The 21,666-nt window shown below is 40.3% G+C and overlaps 1 protein-coding gene across 4 annotated transcripts in view; it reads right to left on the reverse strand.

The window, feature by feature from the left end:
* Positions 1-438: 438 nt before the first annotated feature.
* Positions 439-21,666, reverse strand: part of cdon (cell adhesion associated, oncogene regulated) — a 186,197-nt gene continuing 164,969 nt past the window's right edge. For 3 of the 4 annotated variants that reach the window (XM_033049863.1, XM_033049862.1, XM_033049864.1), the window contains exons 14-20: positions 20,892-20,997; positions 18,708-18,830; positions 16,650-16,871; positions 14,807-15,096; positions 8,381-8,460; positions 4,218-4,474; positions 3,102-3,301 (exon numbers count right to left, since the gene is read on the reverse strand). In XM_033049863.1, coding sequence (XP_032905754.1) covers positions 3,144-3,301; positions 4,218-4,474; positions 8,381-8,460; positions 14,807-15,096; positions 16,650-16,871; positions 18,708-18,830; positions 20,892-20,997 — 1,236 coding nt within the window. In that variant the 3' untranslated portion in view covers positions 3,102-3,143. Of the gene's footprint in view, positions 3,302-4,217; positions 4,475-8,380; positions 8,461-14,806; positions 15,097-16,649; positions 16,872-18,707; positions 18,831-20,891; positions 20,998-21,666 lie in introns of all 4 variants that reach the window. The other variant, XM_033049861.1, reaches the window with a different exon arrangement.

Below are 21,666 nucleotides of genomic sequence, written 5' to 3' on the forward strand. Positions count from 1 at the left end.
AGAATATTACAACCATTTATGAAAATATAGCACATTTTCTATATAATACAAAAACATGCATTTAAAAAACAGCACTATTTGTTTTCAATAGAGGGTGAAAGATAAGTACAATAAAACTTAGTTTGATTTTTTTATAATGAATCATTACTGGGGAATTTGGAGACAATCTGTGACTGTAGTGATGGGTTTTGAGGATAATATTTACAACTGAGAGGCTCCAGAATAGTCTTTACACAGCTTCCTGTTGGCAGAAAATCATAAACTAACTCTAACATTGCAGTCGCTCAGACTATCATCTCTTGTCCAGAGTGGAGGTTTACAACAGCATTGGACATACCTATCCAATGTGCTAACCACCTACCCCCTAGTGTCTTTTTAAAATTGCAGTTTTTTTCCTTTTTCTTTCCTCCCACAAATATGTAATATGTGAATATGTGATTCTGCTCCATTGTTTGTAGTTTTTTGGGGTTTTTTTGCACAATTTGCGAGCATTGCCACTTTTCATTTCACTGCACATCTCGTATGTGTATGTGACGAATAAACTTGACTTGACTAGAAGACCGGCTAAGTGTACCCTCCTATTTATTGCTTATCATGACAAAATAAAATGTGGGGCCTTTGATTTTCCAACGTGAGACTATGAATCAGGAGTGCACAATTGGAATAAATAACTGCTCCACGCTTGGAATGACAGATCTTGATAATTGTTAACCTTTTTATGATATTTAATGGAGGTATTTAACACAAACCTATTTGGATATGCAGGGAATGGATGGATATGGGTTATGTACAGGTAGATAAGTGATGATCTTAGCATCATGCTCAACACAGACATTGTGGGCCGAAGGGCCTGTTCTTGTGCTGTACTGTTTTATGTTCTAATAATATGTTATAATAAATGTTGGGCTGTTAATCTTCCGAACTCTGGGATTAAGGGAGATTTGAAAGCCCATCCCTGCATCAGGCGTTTTATAACGTGATCCAAAAAAACCGGAACAACCTACAACCTTTCTAAAGTCACATGATTGATAAAACATTAAATATTTGCCCACATCATCCTTTGGGGGTCAGTAAGAGGTATTACAAAGGATGGTCTATGTTAGCTTCCCTCTTTGCTGCGGTGGGTTAGCCAGAGGAGGTTGAAAAGTGCAAACTCCTTGAACAGACAATGTTTTGGAAAGAAGAAATTTTAACCTTGATATTTACATTTTTTCCAACCAAACAAATTTGTACACTTCCAACAGAAACCCACCTAAAACATTGATTTACTTGTTTCTTTTAAACTCTGATAGAGCCATTGAGTATTTTTATTTTGGTTTTATTCTGACACTGGCTCCTAACCAATTGCTTGCAGTCCTTGTCCAACCCAGAGTAAAAAGATCACACAGGAAGAGAGTCGTTTCACCAGCCAGTGGATTATAGTGAACTGCCAGCAGTTTGGATACAACTTGGGGAATTTATTTTTAGCACGATTAACCAAATGCAAATAAAAAGACAGATAGCGGTTATGCAAGGAACGCGTTTCAAAGTTTGAGGTTGGAGTAGTGATGGTGGGTCGGTAATGATAAGGAGCGGTCAGTAGATGAGTGGTCAGGAAATCATATAACTGGTGTGACTATAAGGAAGGTGTCCATACTCATGAATATACAGGTCTAGGTCTTATAAGTTAAACCCGTTAAGGAGAAGAGACATAACCAACAGGGGAAAGAGAAACTTAGCATACTTATGGTCCCATTGAAAGCATCAAGTTGTCCCAGAAGTTGAACATTGAGCTTAAGTTGCCCGAACCAGAGGTTTGTGTTTTTCTCCACGTTACCTCACTAAAACGTTAATTAACACCTATGGTTGGATTGGGGAAAGTGCAGTTTCTGGAAGCCTCTGGATCCAGGGACACCCAGATTCAAAGCTGCTGCAACCAATTCATGAGCAAGAGTACCTGGAGACTGGATACATTAATAATCATCTACACTCTAATATATAATGCACAATAAGAATGAAAGGAGATCATGAAACTGCACACTGGATCTGTAATACATACAGCTGCAATGTCAACCAAATTCAAACAGTGCCAATGAAACTTCATTTCACCTCAATTAAAAATTAAGTCAATATTGTAACAGCTGGGTAAATGCATCCAAAAAGTGCATTAATTATACAGCTGTACATTTAAAACTGTCATACTCCTTGTTAAAAAGCATTATTATAACAACGTTAGTAGTGCAGATGAATCTGCTGCACGTCTCTGTTTTATGAGTAAAGACCGGTGAAGCTATTGGCTGGCAGTTGCATCTCTCTTTTCATGGACATTGAATACTTTATTGTACATGGGACTTCTTGTTCTATTAGAAAAACAAGTCTAAATACTCAGCACAAACCAAGCAGTGAAAGGTGGGATTTTTCATCTGAGTTGGCCATGTGTCTTCAGCCAGTGATGGAAACACCAGGTGTAGCACAAAATGGACATGCTGAAATTTGGCCTGTGGTGCGGCCTTATCTCTTCCTAACTTGTTGATTTGTTTAAAACAAGCAGATTATTATATGACGGCAATAGATTCATGAGTACAATGCAAACCAAAGAGGATGATTTCAACCCGATGTGAATCAAGTTGATCCATGTAAATGGAGTTGGTTTAATAAGCATGTCTGACAGGATTGAGCATTTCTTTTTACCAGTCCCATTATCTACATATCAGCAACTATTGTCGCTCTGCATTACCCACAGGTTCCCATTCCCACTATTTGCAGCACCTGCCCCAAGGGTCATTGCATGGATCAGCTCCTGCATCTCACAGTCTGGCCATTGAACCTCAAAATGTCCCCCTTCCAAGTGCTTGTCAAACCACCAGATAGGTATGATCCAATATTAATTAACAATTTCTATAGCTTCCTCTGTCTTTATATTATTACAAAACTTTATACAATATAAGGCTAAAACTCCACATTCTGCAGAAAAGGAATTTCTCCTCATGTAGCATAAATAATTAAAAAAAAGGCGAAGACATCTTTAAAATCAAATACATTCATAGGGAGTAATATTTTACTACTACAAAAAAATAAATAGCATAATTTTCTGATCCCTCCTTGGTCCTTTCAGTGACTTCGGTGCAGTTATAGGCTTCAGGCAACAGTGAATGAATGGGTCCCTAGGTTGTATTTAGTTCTTCTGTTGTGTCCTTGCAAGTGTTGCCTTCAGTAAGTCCTGTTGTACTCCAGGCTGTTGCATTGTCCATTGGATTAGTGTTGGAAGGAGGATCACAGCTCAGAGTCTGGTTCTCAATTTCCAAATTGGGATATTCATTGCCTGTATGGAAAAGGATCAAGGGTTAACTGGAGCAGATTGAGCACGGTTTGTTCAGTCACCACAATACCAGCGTAGAGTTCATTTTGGAACAATAACATTACAAAAACGTTGCCAGGAGTGGAACATTTTAGTTATGAAAAGGGATCTGATACGCTGGGCTGTTTTCTTTGGAACAAGAGGTTGAAAGGAAATTTAATCAAAGTATACAAAATAATGAGAGACTAGGATAGGGCGAGTAGGAAAGCCAAGTTTCTCTTAAGTGGTAAATTAGTGGAATCGGCTCTCCTCACATTTGCAATCCCATGTCAGGGAATTTTGCCTCAATTGGTGGAATCAGTGGGAATTGACATTTTGTTAATCCAAAGGGTGATTTACAACTTTGAACACAACAAGAAGCATAGGAACAGGCCCTTTGGCCCACTATGTCTGTGTTGACCATGACGCTAATTTAAGTAATCCATTTTCCTGCACCTGCCCTACATCTCTCTATTCCTTGCCTATTCATATACCCGACTAAATAAGTCTTAAATGTTGCTATCAAATAAGGAGATATGGACATGCTCGTGAAATGGGTAGGTAGATAATAGATGAAAATTAATACTTGAGAAACATGAAGTTTACATTTTGGTGGGAAGCATGAAAATAGGCATACATGGACTAGAGGTCACAATTCTAAAAAGGGCACAAGAACGGATTTTTGGTGCATAGTTCATAGGTCAGGCCGTGAACGTGGCTCTCAGGATCCTTCCTGGATTATAAATAAATTATCGAAGAGAAGGGCAAGAAAGTTGTGATGGACTACAACTGGAATAGCGTCAGGTTCTGAGGCATGATGGCTTTATAGAGGGTAAATTAGTTCCTGAGCAGCAGTCTGGTGGAAACAAGAGAACTGGGGGGGGGGGGGGAAATAATGTACCTTCCACATTGTCCTCAATTGAATGGTCTTGATTCTCATTGCAGCAAGACTCTTGGGAAGGGGCCGGTTCAGCATTTTCTTTTGTACTATCGTACTCTTCCTCACTGTTGTTTTCAGCGGCAATGATTCCAGGGCATAACGGAGCAATGATGTGATTTAGAGGCACCATCTCCATGCTGTCTTCGTGGCAGGTTGGTGTTAGCTGCATCATGGGCAGATTGTTGCTGGGGAAAGTGCCATTGGGTTTAGTGAAACATCTGCAGAAAAGAAAGAAAAAAGGGAGAATTAAACGTGGAATATAACACCTTCCATTAATTACCTGTAGGAAGCACACACGGCACCAGAGACAGATAACGCCAAGATGGGGCCTGCTTTCCAACAATCAAGGAGGAGGTGGAAGGAGGAAGTGCATTGAGAAAGGAAAACAGAAGATTAGCATAGTGAACAGTCTACAAACAAAACTTTGGAAAGGGGAAGAGAAAAATGTAGAAGAAATTGAGAATCAAACAATTCATAACTCATTAGAAAAGGAGGCAGGCAAAGTGCTGGAGTAACTCAGTGGGTCAGGTCGCATCTCTGGAGAATATGGATATGTCACATTTTGGGCTGGGAGCCTTCATCTGACTGAAACGTCACCTATCCATGTTCTCCAGATATGCTGCCTGGCTCAGAGTTACTCCAGCAATTTGTGTCTTTTTTTGTAAACTAACATCTGCGGTGCCTTGTTTCTACCAACTGCTAGCATGCAGCAGGATCAGAACACTATTCAGGTTTGGGCAGATTTGGAATACCAGGCAAAGGCTACCTCTGACAAGAGGCAGCCCAATCACCTTACCATTCAGGGCATTACTATCCTTCAAACTATAACATCCACATGTGGGCTATTGTGGGTAAGAAACTTTACTGAATTAAGTACATCAATGCGACGAGAGTAAGAGGCTAATTCTCCAAACAATTTCCATCGTTGACAAGGCAAAAGTCAGAAGTGTGATGGGATACTATCCATCTGTCTGAATGTAATAGTACACATAATTCAGGACAAAATAGTCACTTCAATAGCATCTCATCCATCAACTTTAACATTCCACAAGATTATTTGCAACAGCTTATCATGGCTTCTTTGGCAGTGCCGCCCAACCTGCTTCAATGGGGAAAAAAATGCAGATGCTGATAATCTGAAATAAAAACAAAATGCCAGAGACAGATCAGGTGGCATTGGTGAAAAGAGAAGTAAAGGTTAACATTGTTTTCTCAATATCTGTCACTTTCCAGTTCTAAGAGCAGAGGCATTATTCCCCTTTCCTTCCAATCTTAATATTTTGATGGCACCATTCCCTTTGTGACTCCCTTCGTTTAACCACTCCCCTTCTTGTGACAATTTCCCATTCATTAGTTCTTTAATGCCTTCCTTCCCACCAAGCAGGGACTCGGATGGTCTTTCCATGTTAAGCAGTGATTCACTTGCTATTCTTCCACTATATTTGGTGCTCAAAATGAGGTCTTGTCTACTTAGGTGAACGCAGATAGGGCGACCACTTTGTGGAGCTTTTGCATTCATGGGATGACCCCGAGTTTCCTGTTGCATTCCACTGTAATTTGGCTTCTGTTCCTAAGATAGAGGAACAGAATTAGGCCATTGGGCCCGACAAGTCTACTCCACCATTCAATCATGGCTGATCTATCTTTTCCTCTCAACCCCATTTTCCTGCCTTCTCCCCATAACCCCTGAAACCCTTTCTAATAAAGAATCTGTCAATCTCTGCTTTAAAAATATCCATTGACTTGGCCTCCACAGCCATCTATGGCAATGAATTCCAGATTCACCACCCACTAACTAAAGACATTCCTCCTTATCTCCTTTCTTAAAGTGCATCCTTTTATTCTGATGCTACAGCTTCTGGTCCTAGATTCTCTAACTAGTGGAAACATCCTCTCCACATCCACTCTATCCAGGCCTTTCTCTTTACACTAATCTGGCCCTTATTTAAATGCCACTAAGCCAATGTCTTTGAACATCTTATGGTGAGAGTATTTTCACCGAAGTACTCAAGCAATTTAAGATTACAGCTCATCACTGTGAGGAACAAACAATATACACTGACATTGTTGATCATGACCAAACCCGATGGACATGCAGAGAGAAAAATCCCTGCTCCTGAAGGGACACTCGGCAGCATGCAACGTATTTACAGATACACTACCATTAAATGACCATTGAGAGTGGATGGCTCAGACTCATTTAAACCACATCTTAACCTTACAAATAGTAATTCAAAATGTCTCCACAATAAATTCTGGAAGAAAAATAAAACGTCAACAGATCGGGGAGGAAAATATACGAGAGAAATAAAAGGAGAATGGTCAAGAATGTAGACAATAAGAATAACATTAATAAATGAAAACAATGGCTCAGTCAGGTCAGGGTCCTTCCATAGATTGTCCTTATTTTAATGTTGACCAGCTGGCTACACTGTTAGTTATTCGGTAAGTAATTTCAGTTTCATTTTCTGGGTGAGTCGAGCAGTTTGGTCAGCGCTGTTGAAACAAACTGATGAGTATTTTAAACCCCGATCCATCCATTAACTTGCCACTTTGTCTAGAAATACCCACAGAAAGAGATGGTGCTTTATCCCAGATGGCTTCTCAGTGTAGCCAAGACACAAGGCAACAGAACTCCAGTGAATGAACAATCAAAGCTCAGTGGCAAGGGAAAGCCACAAATGCTTACAGCTCATTTCCACTAGTATCATACGCAAATATACAAAGTAATCCTTCAATACTGCCACTGTGCGACGAGCAGTAACAGCAAGCAGCAGAGCTGCTAGGATCTCCAGCAAGCAAATAGCCTCAAGGCAAAGCTGAGAGGCCAGAGTCAGGGGAGGGGGTAGTTTAGGGGATGCGTGGAGAAGATGAGACAGTGTGGGAAGCAGGATCCTATTGCAAACCATTGTACTCTGTGTGTTTGCATGTAGATGCACACATATGCAATCAGCAAAAATAACCGCTGAAGAGGAGAAAGGGGGCATTTATAAAAGTGCTCCTCATAAAACCAAGCTCGGTGGGCAAGAGGCAATGTTTAACCATGACCTGCCCTCCACCAACACTTGTCACCAACTTTGTCTCACTTGTGGAACTGTGCAATCTTGAGGCTTGTTTGTCACACAACCAAACACAAAAACACAATTTTTATTTTAGAACATTCACACAACAGAAAATGGAACAAAGTGCCTGACAAATAAAAGTCAACCAGTAAAGGCAATTATCTATACAGAAAAACCAATGGGGCTACCAATTCTTTCAAATTATTGAATGTTTTAAAGAAGATGCAAATAAACCGTGTTTACCTTTGCGGTGACCCAAAATGTGGAGCAATTAATGGAAGATAATGTGATAAATTCCACATGGAATTCAGTACAATATTACTCAAAGAATGGTGAGAATGAGAAACAATAAGACAAATGGTCTTGACTTATTTAAAGGTAAGCTAGTTTAATAGAGGGCTTGTGTGGGGATGTAAACACTGGAATAGATAAATAGTCTATTTCTCAGCTGTAATGAGTTTGCATTTAAAGATGGGTGCAACATTCATCATGACAGCACTCGAAATGGTGATGACCAAACAAGGAAGACAGATTCTCAACGAATATCATTGATCTGAAACATCAACTTGGTGTCACCCTTCACTGAAACAGCCCCCCTGGCCTGCTGTGTATCTCCAGTGCATTGTGGTTTTAATTTAGATCCCCAGCATCTGCAGTTTTTTTTCAGGAATGAAGTTTTGTCAAACATACTTTTGTGAAAGCTTTGCATTGCTGATTTTCCACCCAACTGACCTAGTCCTCACAATCACCCACTGAACAACAGTTGTACCAAAAATATACAGAATGTACAAAGCACTAATACTAATCCATGTACCTGAAATGATGAAGTGATAGAATGGATTGTTGAATTGCCTTTGAGATGGATGATTAGTCAGTGATAAGGCAATGTGACAGGGACACAAAATGTCCCATGGACTAAGGGAGTGACAAGACAGACAGATTGCAGGACAAGGGCCAGGGAAGAGGGGAGCCAGGGAAAAGAGAGCCAGCCAAAGGGAGTCACTCCACTTGTTAACACTGAATGAACATTAAATATTGTACAGACCCGCTGTGCAGACTGACCTGTTGTTATTCCTACAGTTGCGACAGTTGATGCACTCTGATGGTTCTGTCTGAGGAAGTGCGTTGTACATGCCGCCTCCCTGGTGACATAAAGTGCAAAGTTTCAGTGTTATTAGCATCACCAAACAAATTATTTGACATAGGCAAGTACTTGCAACTTAGTAAAACTATATATAATTGTACAGTACAAAATAAAGTAATACTCCTGTCTACAAGGTCTTTATGGTAGAATTGTTTAATTAATTCCACTACCTCAGTAATATCTGTATAAGGGGTTTCCTTTCAAATGTTTATCCAATTCGCCTTTTAAATGTTTATAAGGCTTCAATCACTCTTTTAAGCAGTGTATTCCAGATCATAACAACTCAGTTTAAAGAAAAATACTCCGGTCAACGAACATCTATAATTTTTTACCTCTGGTTACTTAACTCTTTTGTCACTGTAGAGACTCTCCCTATCTATTTCATCAAAATCAATCTAGATTTTAAATACATTTGTCAAACACTCTTCAATCTTTATGCTATAAAATCACAACCTTTCCAGTTTCCCCACAAGTTTTAGTTCTGATATCGTTCTAGTAAATATATCCACACTTATCTACAATCAGCATTCTTCTCGATATGTTGTAATGATCTGAACTTATATTGAACTTACGAAGATGTAGAAACAAGGAACTACAATGCTTTGTCTATTTTTGAACATAGTAATTCATCTGATGCCTAATTCATGTTTTATGAAGTTTCCTAGCTTTTATACTCAATAATTAGAGCCAAATATTGTAAATGCTGATGGTTAATGCCATCTCAACTAATCCTGTCTTTATCAGAGATCAATGTAATACATTTCCTCACTTCTGCCTAGTTTGAGGCTCCTCTTTGAGAGGAAAAAGCCTTGCAATATTCACCCATTAAGGCCTTTCAGAATCATATGCAACTCTCACTCCTCTGAACACCAATGAGTATAGATATGTATCAGAAGCAGAGATAATAACATTCACGCCTGGGGAAAAGTGGATGTAGAATTTGACACAATTCTATCAGAAAGACCTCAGACACAATAGTCCAATTTTCCCCTCAACAGTTGTAGATATTCAGAATTCTCCAGAATTCCAGCACCAGGTCCACATCTAGCAAACATTGGTAGATTCTGGCCAGGATCTCTGGGGTAATTTCCTCAGTAACCTAATGGGCCTGTCCCACTTAAGCGGTTTTTCAAGGCGACTGCTGGTGACTGTCAAGTTGCGGCAGTCGCCTGAAAAACCGGCAACTGGAGCGGTGACTGTCAGAGTGGAACACACACACACACACATCGCTTCCTTCACCAGCCCGTTATGCAGGCGGGGGACAGGGCAAGCGGGGGGAGCGCTGTCTGAGTGAAATTCACACGGTGCAAAGCCAAGGTGATACACACACCGCGATGAACAGGAAGGTTGGTGCTGTAATTAAGAAGTTAAAAAGCAGATTGTACAGTAAGTTCTTTAAAAGGGAGGGGAGTGGGGGGGGGAATAGAGGGGGAGAGACAACTTTTAAGAAGCCGGAGATACACGGCTGTGAAGCCCGGCAGACATTGACATTACCGGTCGGTTATCCTTGGTTTTCAAAACTACTGGTTACGTTTTTTCCCCCCAATAAGCCAATGAAATTCACCACTGAGCACCGGCTACAACCTACGAGAACCTAAGAGAACCTTCGACGTCCTGGCGACCCACCTACGGCACGAGAATTCTCGCTATTCTCCATGGCGGCTTGATTCTAGTCGCCGCTAATTTTTCAACATGTTCCATAACGAGGCCGCGACTAGTTCCCAGAATACGGCAACTCCTCGGGACCATAAAGGGAACTCCCTGGAACCACCCGCGAACATGTGGCGACTGCATAGTCTCCTGCAGTCGCCTAAAAAGTCACCCAAGTGGGACAGGCCCATAACGCACATGCCATTGTGACTGGGCGACCTATATTTTAAAGACGGACTTTTTTTTTTTTTAAAGTGGATTATTCTGCTCTATTCATTATCATACTGCCTCGTCCCTTAATGCACACTGCATTCCTTGTTATTGAAAAGAAATGCAAAATAAACATTTTTCTGAACCTCTGCCTCAACAATGCTTTTTGGTCTGTAATTAGATTCTTTGAATCCAAAAACTCTGTAATGCAAACCTGTTACGAAATATAGGTGGTTGTATTTAAAGCCAAGATTTTAAATGGTCAGGCACGATAATGATCAGCAATTCAATATCGCCACAGGATGTGAATCACAAGCACTGAGCCTGTGATTACCATTTGCTTTAATGGACACAAATCCATTCGTCGTTCACCGTGACCTGCAGTGAGACAATACCTGGCAGTGCCATGGGATGTCCAGAACTGGATATATGGTCCTTTCTCTAGCCAGGAGATGCCCAGTTGCCCATTTCCCACTCCCACGTCAAATACACTGAGGAAACATGGTCCTGTTTGCACTTTACAATTAACATTTAATCTACTATTGCAGCACTATAATCTACTATACCAAGACTATTCCATGCCAATGGTTCCAATGGCCATTTGTCCAATATTAGTACTTGAAAATAAATAAAACTCTCCAACTTTATAGAGGAAAATTTGAAGCTATCCTATTTTCACTCCAGCAATTTGTAACCTAGTTCCATTTTCAGCAGCAACATTATATGTTTTCACCTAAAGCCAAGTTTCAAGTTGCGCCTTCTACCCATTTCCAACACTACCTCATCATGTTTAAGAAAGAACTGCAGATGCTGATAAAATCGAAGGAAGACACAAAATGCTGGAGAAACTCAGCGGGTGAGGCAGCATCTATGGAGAGAAGATCTCCATAGATGCTGCCTCGCCCGCTGAGTTTCTCCAGCATTTTGTGACTACCTCATCATGACTTAATTGTGCCCAGCAACTCTGCAAACTCTCAACCTTACCCCAGTCACTCCAGACTTAATTTACAGCACATCGCTTTATTTTCAGTCGCTTCAGTCAGACAGTCAAACTTATCAAACATTCACTGGCTCTCCAGTCAACCAACTTCCTCCTTTTGGTCACATATTTTAATCATCTCCTTGCTCAGTCCACATCGACTATGCTAAGAGCTCTATGAAAATCCAAGGTGTTTCTGTGTGCATATTCAGTCACCTCCAGACAATTGCATTAACTTTTAAACGAGGTGAAACTTGGAACGAGTCACTCACTTATATTTGCCATTGTGTGTAACATGATCCTTCTCTCTCCAACACACACAGTCACCACATATTTTCAAAATAATTAATCTTTGAAGGCAAATATTTGATTCTTAATTGCACAAGATAACTGCACAAAATTAGGAAAATACATAAGATGGAGCTGAGAAGCCAAGTGGGGCTGAGAAACCAAGCTTGTTCTTTTTCACCCAGTCTGCAGCCTGAACCTGACCTTGAATTGTGAGCAGACTCTCCACATTCTATCGTAAGTCGCTCTGGCAGATTTGCGCTCAGGTTAAACGGACTGTGATGGGCAGGAACAGGATTAATCTACAATGTCCAAATCCTTTCACTTTTCTCGGAAAATAGTAATGTGAGCAAACAGCACAAGAAAAATCTGCTAAAGTGAGGGGCCCTGCATCTCCTTTAATGCACAATGCACTCAAGCAAAAATGCACTTAAAGATGGCAACGTGCCAATTAAGAATTAACCATGGAGAAGAGATAGAATCCAGGACACCATCCCAGGCCTTGACAAGAACTTCCCTGAAGCTCTTTACTCAATCTACTCCCACGGTCAGATGACAGAACAGTACAGCAGGCCAACAGGCCCCTCGGCCCACCATGTCTGCTTCAAATCTGTTGCCAAATTAAACTAACCTCTTTGGCCTACAAGTGATCCATATCCTTCCATTCCTTGCATATTTATGCACCTATCTAAAAGCCTCTTAAATGCCTCATATCTATCTGTCTCCAACACACCTGGGTGTGTTCCAGGCACCCACCACTCTAAATAAAAAAAATCTTCCACACGTGCTTTCAATTTTTTCCCTCTCACCCTAAAGTTATGCCCACTTGTGTTTGACATTTCTATCCTAGAAAAAAAATTCTGGTAGTCTTCCTTATCTATGCCTCTCATAACTTTATAAACTTCTATTATGTCTTCCCTCATCTGCCGATTCTCCAGAGAAAACAATCCATGTTTGTCCAACCACACCTTAAACTCTTCAATCCAGTCAGCATCCTGGTAAACCTCTTCTGCACATGCTTCCTGTAATGGAAATTCCAATCTGCATCCTCACTCTGCCTCAGTTCTTTCACAGATTCTCTCAATCATTTCAAACGTATTTAAAGTTTATTTGATATCTTAAAAAACTAAACTAACTTCAAACATCAGTAAAAGCACAAACAACATGTTCTTTGTACCTATTAAAAATAATATAAAAACAAATGATATTAAGTTTATGCACCTCAGGAAAATGAGTAAGATTATTCATTAATTCAATGTAAATATGTTATATAACTGATCCAATCCCAAATTCCTAGGGCAAGATTTCCTCTTTCCACTGTCACATATTTTTCTTACTCTCCTCCTTATCTTTCATCTGTACTCGTCACCATTCCTTACCAGCTATTTGACGTATTCTACCATTATCAGTTTTAGCTCAGTCTGCTTCAGTCAGCAGTCCCACAGCACAAATGAGTGCAGCCAATATACAAGTTCATAAGCGATAGGACAGAATTAGGCTATTCGGCCCATCAAGTCTACTCCACCATTTAATCATGGCTGATCTATCTCTTCCTAACCCCATTCTCCTGCCTTCTCCCCATAGCCCCAGACACCCGCGGACAAGTGGAGGACAGAAAGTGCTGCACAGTCAGTGTGGCATGCTCCAATGGGGTCGGGTACTTTTCGGCGCCGCCGTTTCGGCGCCTCCGTTTATAATGTCTGTACTCATCAGAACCCTAACCCTAACACCCCGAAACCCTAACCCTAACACCCCAAAACCCTAACACTAACACCCCGAAACCCTAACCCCAACACCCCGAAACCCTAACCCCCCGAAACCCTAACCCTAACACCCCGAAACCCTAACCCTAACACCCCGAAAAGGCGAAACGGCGGTGCCTAAATGGCAGCGCCGAATGGTACCATTCTGGCTCCAATGCACTTTAAATCAAGCTGCTCTTCAATATGGACACAAAGATCCCACACCCACTATTTCAAAGACATACAGGAATTCTGGCCAATCTTGCTCCCATCAGCAATGCCTAAATTTGCTGCCGCTAGTAGATTACGGTAGTAGATTACAGTGGTAATCTACTACTGGCAGCAATTTTAGGCACTGCTGATGGGAGCAAGATTGGCCAGAATTCCTGGAGGCATTTTAGGCATACAGCAAATCAGTTGCTGTATTATGTACATTACAATTGTGATTGCACTTCCAAAGCAAGTGAGTGGGTGTATTTTGGCATTCATGAAATCAGTACCAAAATACAAGGATCTTTCTTGTCTCCTTTTCCAATCTGCTCCATGCATTAAAAAACATTTTTCTATTTGCCTGGCTGTTTTCCTATAATTACACTATTACAATACAAACAATGTTTATTCAAACCAAGAACAGAAATGCCCGCAGGCATGGCTTTGGCAGTATTGTCCAACTCCTGCACACAGAAATTATAATTGTTACTTTTATAAATGTCAAATCACACTCTCCAAGACAAAGAGAAAAACAACTTAGTGTCTACAGATGCTTCTGGGGAAAATTAGATAAGTCTTTAGTGACAAAAAAAATTGAAATTACACATCATGATGAAAATTGAACTTACACATCGATGATGTATTCAAGAGAGTTAGATTTAGGTACTAGGTGTAACGGAATCAAGGGATATGGGGAGAAAGCAGGAATGGGGTACTGATTCTGGATGATCAGCCATGATCATATTGCCTCGAGAGGTCGAATGGCCTACTCCTGCACCTATTTTCTATGTTTTTATGTTTCTTATCTGTATTGTTAACGGTCATCATTCACTTCAGAGTATCAGAACTTGAAGCTAAATCTCAGGGTTATTAATACTTGGTCCACAATACTACTCTCTCAAGGACATGGAACTATGAAGCTCAGCTATGACTGTTGAACCTTGCGTTTCTTAGAAAAAAAATAAACTTGGAGTCGAGGAGCTTGGGCCAAAGGAATACTCGAGTTGAACGATTTTGAAGACTGTCACTGGTGCCAATATGCCGGTGAATTAGTGATTTCAAATAGAGATCATCTTTACACAGGGTGAGGCTTCATGGAGAACTGGATGTGATTTTGAGTTCTGTAGAGACTCTGTATTTGAAGGGGCAACATGAAAGAAATGGTCAAAACTCCTTGGCCTTAAAGAAAGCATTAGATTCAAATATGACACTTGGCATGATTTTCCAGAACCGGGCCAACTGTAATACAAACGACAGGCTCTTACATTCATAACATGGCGAACTTGGTCACAGTCCATGTGGGTGCTTGACAGTGAGTTTGAATGGCTGGCTGGGTAGAGCGTTGTCCCTCCATTTATCCCCCCGTTCATCAGTCCATTCATTCCATTGGAAACCTTGTGGTGCAAGTGTGGGCAACCATTGCTTAGGCTCCCGTTACCAATGAAACTGCCATGGATGCTTCCATTGATTCTGCTGGTGCCGGGTAGAGTAGTGTACTCCATCAGTTGCCCATTTACTTCCTGGCCTTGATAGAGGTAGTTAGGAGGATCATACTCTGTGGAAAAACATCACCAAAATTAGATAAGGATGCAATTTCAATTAATTCCTTCATCTTGTTCTTTACCAAAAGAACATTCCAGATGCAGGTCCATCACCGATTTCCCCGGAACTAGTGGGCCGGCATCTCTTTTAGTCTGGATAAAATTACGAGAACGCATTTGATATCCCTCCCCACCCCCGAAGACCCCCCTAGGCTGGTAAGGCGGCTGGTCTCGACCTCATCGGGATTTCCACGACAATATGCCCCCTGTGGCCAGGGCTCTAAAACTCCAGCCTGGCCGGAGCTGGCAGATCCGCCCCCACAGCCAACTTCTGAGGCAGACTTTGCGGTATCTTGGCTCCCTGGCGGTCTAGGCAGACCGCTCCCATATCGTTGGACATCTTCAAGGGCATGATCTCTGTTGGTCCAGTAAAATGAATAATCCAGAAAGGCTCTGGAGCCAAGGGTGCCGGAAAAACAGTGTATCCTCGCATAATACTTTAATCACAATTTTGAATTGAAACGGTTAACATCACTGTCGAGACCAGGTTATACTGACCACCTACGAAGCGTTCATAGTGGTGATGATAATGAAAAAGTGCCTGTCCCAGCTCCACAGCCTGGATCGTGGAGATGGGGTGGAGGCAGGAAGGCCTTTTCTTATTGATATACCTCAGCTGTCAGATGTCTCCTTGCAATCATTAAAACACTTAATATTATTCCAAATGCAGACATTTAGAAAGTGTATGTGCTTTGTTAACATAAACAGAGAGAGTATTAAAGCTAATAAAACAGAAACTTGAACAAGTAGCAGTTTGGTTTAGGCACACGTATTGTCTAAAATTATTTACCTTGGCTCAATTCTCCCTTTATGGTAATTTCTTAAAGGATCATAATACAAAAACAACACATGGGTGATTCAAATGAAAATTGGGGGACAATATGCAATTTCATAATTCCTAGATGGTTAGGGATTTCTGGACAGAATTGTTATAAAACTACAAGGAGTTCCCTGGGTGTGTAAGAACTTGAGGAATTTGTTCTTGAAGTGACTATTGTACTTCTCTCATAAAAAGACAAATTGCTGGAGTAACTCAGCGGGACAGGCAGCATCCCTGAAAAACATGGGTAACTGTTGCGAGAAGTGGTGGATTGAATGAAGGTACCTGAAATCCTGGTTGGCCCCAAACCAGGAGGCCTGGAACCAGATCTGGAAGCCACAAGGCACAATATAGCAGCAGGGGCAAGTCAAGCCCTTAAAGGACACAGAATCTTGGCTAATTTCTCTTCTCAGTTTCAAGACCAGTGACAACTACAATGGTTTCCAACCAAAATGGCCATTGGCCCTTCAAATTTTGACAACAGACTATTTCTTACCTGACAACATGCAGTCTGAACTTTGGGATATTATTTGAGTGCCGGAATTTATGTTCCCAACCGACTAATACTAAAGCTCGCGTCTGGGAGCAAAACGTTGCACAATGAATCATTAACAGCTTCACAAGTAGTTGTATGCCCCTTATTAAAAAAAAAGTGGGCAGAGAATTGATGCACACGACTCAACTTACTCTGTAGTGTTGTCTGTTGGCGATTCTTCCACAGGCACATGGCAATGAAGATAATGAGGATGAGAACCATGATTCCCAGCACCGAGCCCACAATCAGGTATAACATGTCGCTGCTCCGTGTACTTGAGGAGGATGCCCCATGTCCACCGCCCAGGTGATCAACAAGATTCGGCTGCGTACTCAACTCATCCCCAGTTACAGAGGAACCAGGAGGTCTTCGAGCTAAATGTAAATTTAAAGAACAATCGGTGATGAGATTCAATATCCCAGAATTGAGAACACGCTTCAAAAACTAAATGCAACGCTTACATATAAATTAAAATGATGACAGCTTTAATTCCTGCAGACATGTGGTCTTGCAATGATATATTGTTTCAGGCAGCAGCCACTTTACCATATCTCACTGCAAACATTCTTCAGGTTACCAATCTGGACTATGAGCTCAGGCAGACCAGTCAACAGTAAGCATTGCTACAATGACACTTGTACTTTCCAGATAGGTACACTTCAAGAAATTTTACGATCTTGACTATAATCTTTTTCCATCTTCATAAGATCACTGGATCTTTTTTTTGTTTTTGTTTATTTTATTAGAAGTTAATACAATACAAAACAATACAGTGGCACCTAATTTTAGGTGCCAACTATGTCATACCGTAATCCATTCTATGTACAACCTCTAGTTTTATGTTATGAGTAGGCAAGACAAGAAAAAGAAAACAATAGAAAGGGGAAAGAGTGGAAAAATAGATGGTAGAGAGTAGAAAAATGTGAAGTGTGGATATAAAAAATAAAAATAAAAAAATAAAATAAAAAAGAAAAAGTGGAAAGTAGAAATAGAAGAAAAGGCCCCTTAAAAGAGAATTTTTCAAATCTATATTCGGAGATGTAGATCTATCCACGTCATGAACTGAAATCAGCAATCCTTATGGTACCGCTGCATCACATGATTCCAAAAAGTCGATGAAAGGAGACCAACTCCTTAAGAATTGGTCATATTTATCTATTAGTCGGAGTCTCATTTCTTCAAGGCGTGCTATGTCCATCATATTCCTAATCCACATTTTAACAGTTGGTATGGTTGTATTTTTCCAAAATTTAAGTATCAATTTCTTTCCAATTATTAACCCATAATTAAAAAAAACATTTTGGTCTTTATTTAAATTGGTATCTTCTCCTATTATTCCAAATATAATCCATTCCATTTTGGGTTCTATTCTTGACTTGAAGAGCTTTGTAAATATATCAAATATATCACTCCAAAATTTATTCAACTTTGTACATCCTACAAATGAATGTGTTATATTGGCATTTTGAAACAAACATTTATCGCATCTGGGAGAGACGTTTGGGTAGAATTTATTCAACCTCGTTTTTGAATAATATAGTCTATGTAATAATTTAAATTGAATTAAATTATGTCTTTCATTAATGGAACAATTATGTGTGTTCATCAGATACTTTTCCCATCTATCCTTCGGGATCTTTATCATTAGTTCATGTTCCCAATCTTCTCTTAGTGCCTCTGTTGAGGGTAATTCTCTATTTAATATACTATTATAAAAATATGATATTAGTTTTTGTGAATCAGCCTTAATATTCATTGCTTCTTCTAAAGGGTCTAAAAAAATAGTTTGAAATCTATGTATATATTTCTTCATAAAGTCACATATCTGTATATATTTAAAATATTGATTATAATTCAGTTTAAATTTTGATTTTAATTGTTGAAATTATAACAATTTGCCCAATTCATACATATCTCCTACTTTCCTAATCCCCAGTCTATCCCATTGTTTATATGTTTTGGATCTTGACAACAATCTTTCCCACCTTCATAAGAATTAGCCATTTGGCCCATCAAGTCTACTCCGCCATTCAATCATGGCTGATCTATATCTCCCTCCTAACCCCATTCTCTTGCCTTCTCCCCATAACCTCCGACACCTGTACTAATCAAGAATCTATCTATCTCTGCGTTACATGTATCCACTGACTTGGCCTCCACAGCCCTCCTTTTGCACTAAGTACAAGTTTCACACAGACTGCAGTACATACCTTTCGTCTCACAGATCATCACGTTGCTAAATTCACTTTCACCGCCTTCATTAAAGCATTGCATTTTGATATCATACGAGGTCTCGTGCTGCAGATGATTGATGAGATGCCATTGCTTGTTTCCTGTATCATGGACAAACATCAAATGTGATAATGCAATAAAAATGCAAGGTGATAATTGGAAACTAATAACATTCTACATACATTAGACATGGATAACTTTGAAAAGTAATAGTCAAATCTGCTAGGCTTCGTGGCACAAAATAAAGATAGTTGAAAATCACTTACATTCTACATATATTAGGCATGGATAACTTTGAAAACTAATGGACAAACTTGTTAGGTTAAATAGTTCAAAATTAGTTTTATTGGCCCATGTTCAAACTATCTTCAAAATTCACCAAAATCTAGAAATGATTTTAGAATGTATTCATTTAAAAATTATTAATGTGTTGCAGCTATTGCTTGCGGTGTCATTGGACTACTGGGTTATTTCTAGGGCAGTTAAGAGTTCCCTGCATTCGCTCACACTTCTACATTAAGCTCTATTTGCCAGTCTCTCCATCTACCCATATCCCATTGCATAGCTACTGTATCCTATAAGTTGTCCTTCTACTTATTTTTGTATCATTGGCAAATTTGAAAACCTCAAAGAATATTGAACAATACAGCACAGGAACAGCCCCTTCGGCCCATTTTGTGCTGACCAGAATGCCAATTTCAAACTTCATTTCTCCTTCCATTCCATGCCTGTTCAAGTGTCTGTTTAAATGCCTCTTTAACATTGCTGCTGCATCTACTTCAACTACCTCCCCTGGCAGTGTGTTCCTAGTGCCTACCAATCACTGTTTAAAAAAACATGGTCTTGTAGATCTTCTTTAAACTTTCCCTCTCTCACCTTAAAGCTATGCTGTTTTGTATTTGACATCCACCCTCCCCTCAGATGGGAAAAATACCCCATTTATGATTTTACATACTGTTCCTCCGTGTCATTAAATAGCAAATAGTGTAATTAGCAAAAGGAGGCAGCTTTTTGAAGTAAAATTACTAAAACACAGCATTATATTAAAGGGAACAAATCCAACAAAAATTAGCACGGTAAAAAAGATATTATGCGAGTATTTAGCTTGAATCGATAAATAGTCCTTGGAATAAATACACAATAAAGATAACGGAAATGGAAAATATAAGTTCAAGATCAGTTAGGTGTGCTCTTGGAAAAAGATTGTGGATGGTTTATATTATCCACTCTGTAATGTTTAAAATGCTGCTGCAACAGTCTTGGCTTCATTTTTCCAGATTGTGGCCCCTTTACTACAGCCCCATCCCCCGCCAATAGATCCTTTGCCTCTCCTGTTGCCGAGGGAGATCGTAAAGCATACTTGAGTCAAAATAGCTGCCAAAAAGTTGGCTCGGGAAATTTTTCGTCTGGAAACCGGTACTATCATCTAAGTTTGGACCGAATCAATCTTCCTCCTTACTTGAAACACATAGAACACTACTTGTAAGGCAGAGCTCCTTTTCCTCTTGTTACTGTAATCCTCAGAAGATCCCCAAAGGAGAAGTGAAAATAACTGAGAAAGTTCCCGCTGTCTCCAGGCCACAATCACGCCAAGTCCCAGATCATTGCACCAATCCAAGCACTGCAGTCCGATCAAATTATTTTGTTTTTCCTGGCCCATATTCAAGCTGCTAAAACCTTCCAAAACACTTCCCCGCATTCTGGAAATCGCTCAGCAATCTTTTCCTTTGAATGCAGATCTGATTTATGGAGTACATTAATTTAAAAAAAATGGAGCAGGGGAAGGAGGGGGCTGCTATTAAGAATTTAATTAACTGTCAAATAATGCCCTTGACAGGAAATTCCACCTGAAGCATTGCCATGGCAACATGGACGAAGACTTACCTCCCACTGGTCTGACAATCTGGCGCTTTAACAATCCTAACTTTGCACTGTGTCGTGGATTTATTGAATTTTAATTTTCCATTGCGTTCATAGGTTGTTTTTGACTATGGTAATGTGCCAAGGACAAGCCAGCCGTTATTCTCACACGTTATCCACATGATAAAATCTTCCAGCAATGTTATGAGGGAAAGGTAATTGCTGTGGTGGTTGCTATGCTTTAGTGTGAAAAGTGTAGCTGCAAGTACACTATGAGTAATTAATAATACTTCTTAGCATACCTTCCACGACATCTTGCTTGTAGTCGCTGTCATTGTCACTGTCTGTCGGTCGATAGTAGATATAAAATCCTTGAATGGGAGTGTTGTTGTTACTTGATGGAATATACTGTGAAAAGAAACAGATCAGTAAAAAAAAATGGCAAATCAATGCAGCTGCAGTTTGTTCTTTAAAAAAACATTTCACATGAGGAACCAATCAGCCTGTTTCCAGCCCATTGGCCTGCTTTGCAATAATCTGCCTAACAACATGCCTCTTCCCAATGGTCTGATGCTTCATGTGTTACTGCAAATTCAGTTCCACGACAGGGCAAATTTGTTCTGCAGATCGTGCCCGTGTAGTAATGCATCATGGTTTTTCACAAAGGTTGATCATTAGGGCAAATGGAGAGACTTTGTTTCCTTTAGTTTAGTTTAGAGATACAGCACGGACACAGGCCCTTCGGCTCCTGAATTCGCACCGACCAGCGATCCCCGCACATTAACACTGTCCTCCCGACATTATGGACAATTTAACACATACACCAAGCCAATTAACCCACAGACCTGTATGTCTTTGGAGTGTGGGAGGAAACCGAAGTTTTCGGAGAAAACCCACGCGGTCACGGGGAGAATGCACAAACTCCGTACAAACTGTACCCATAGTTGGGATCGAATCCGGGTCTCCGGCGTTGCAAGGCAGCAACTCTCCCGTTGCGCCACTTCCTCTCTTTCCCACTCTTCTGCCTATTCATCTCTGGCCTTTGTCCATCTACCTGCCTATCAAAACCCCCTTCAC

Source organism: Amblyraja radiata, chromosome 33 (assembly GCF_010909765.2).
Source record: "Amblyraja radiata isolate CabotCenter1 chromosome 33, sAmbRad1.1.pri, whole genome shotgun sequence".
In the NCBI taxonomy this organism is placed as follows: Eukaryota; Metazoa; Chordata; class Chondrichthyes; order Rajiformes; family Rajidae; genus Amblyraja; species Amblyraja radiata.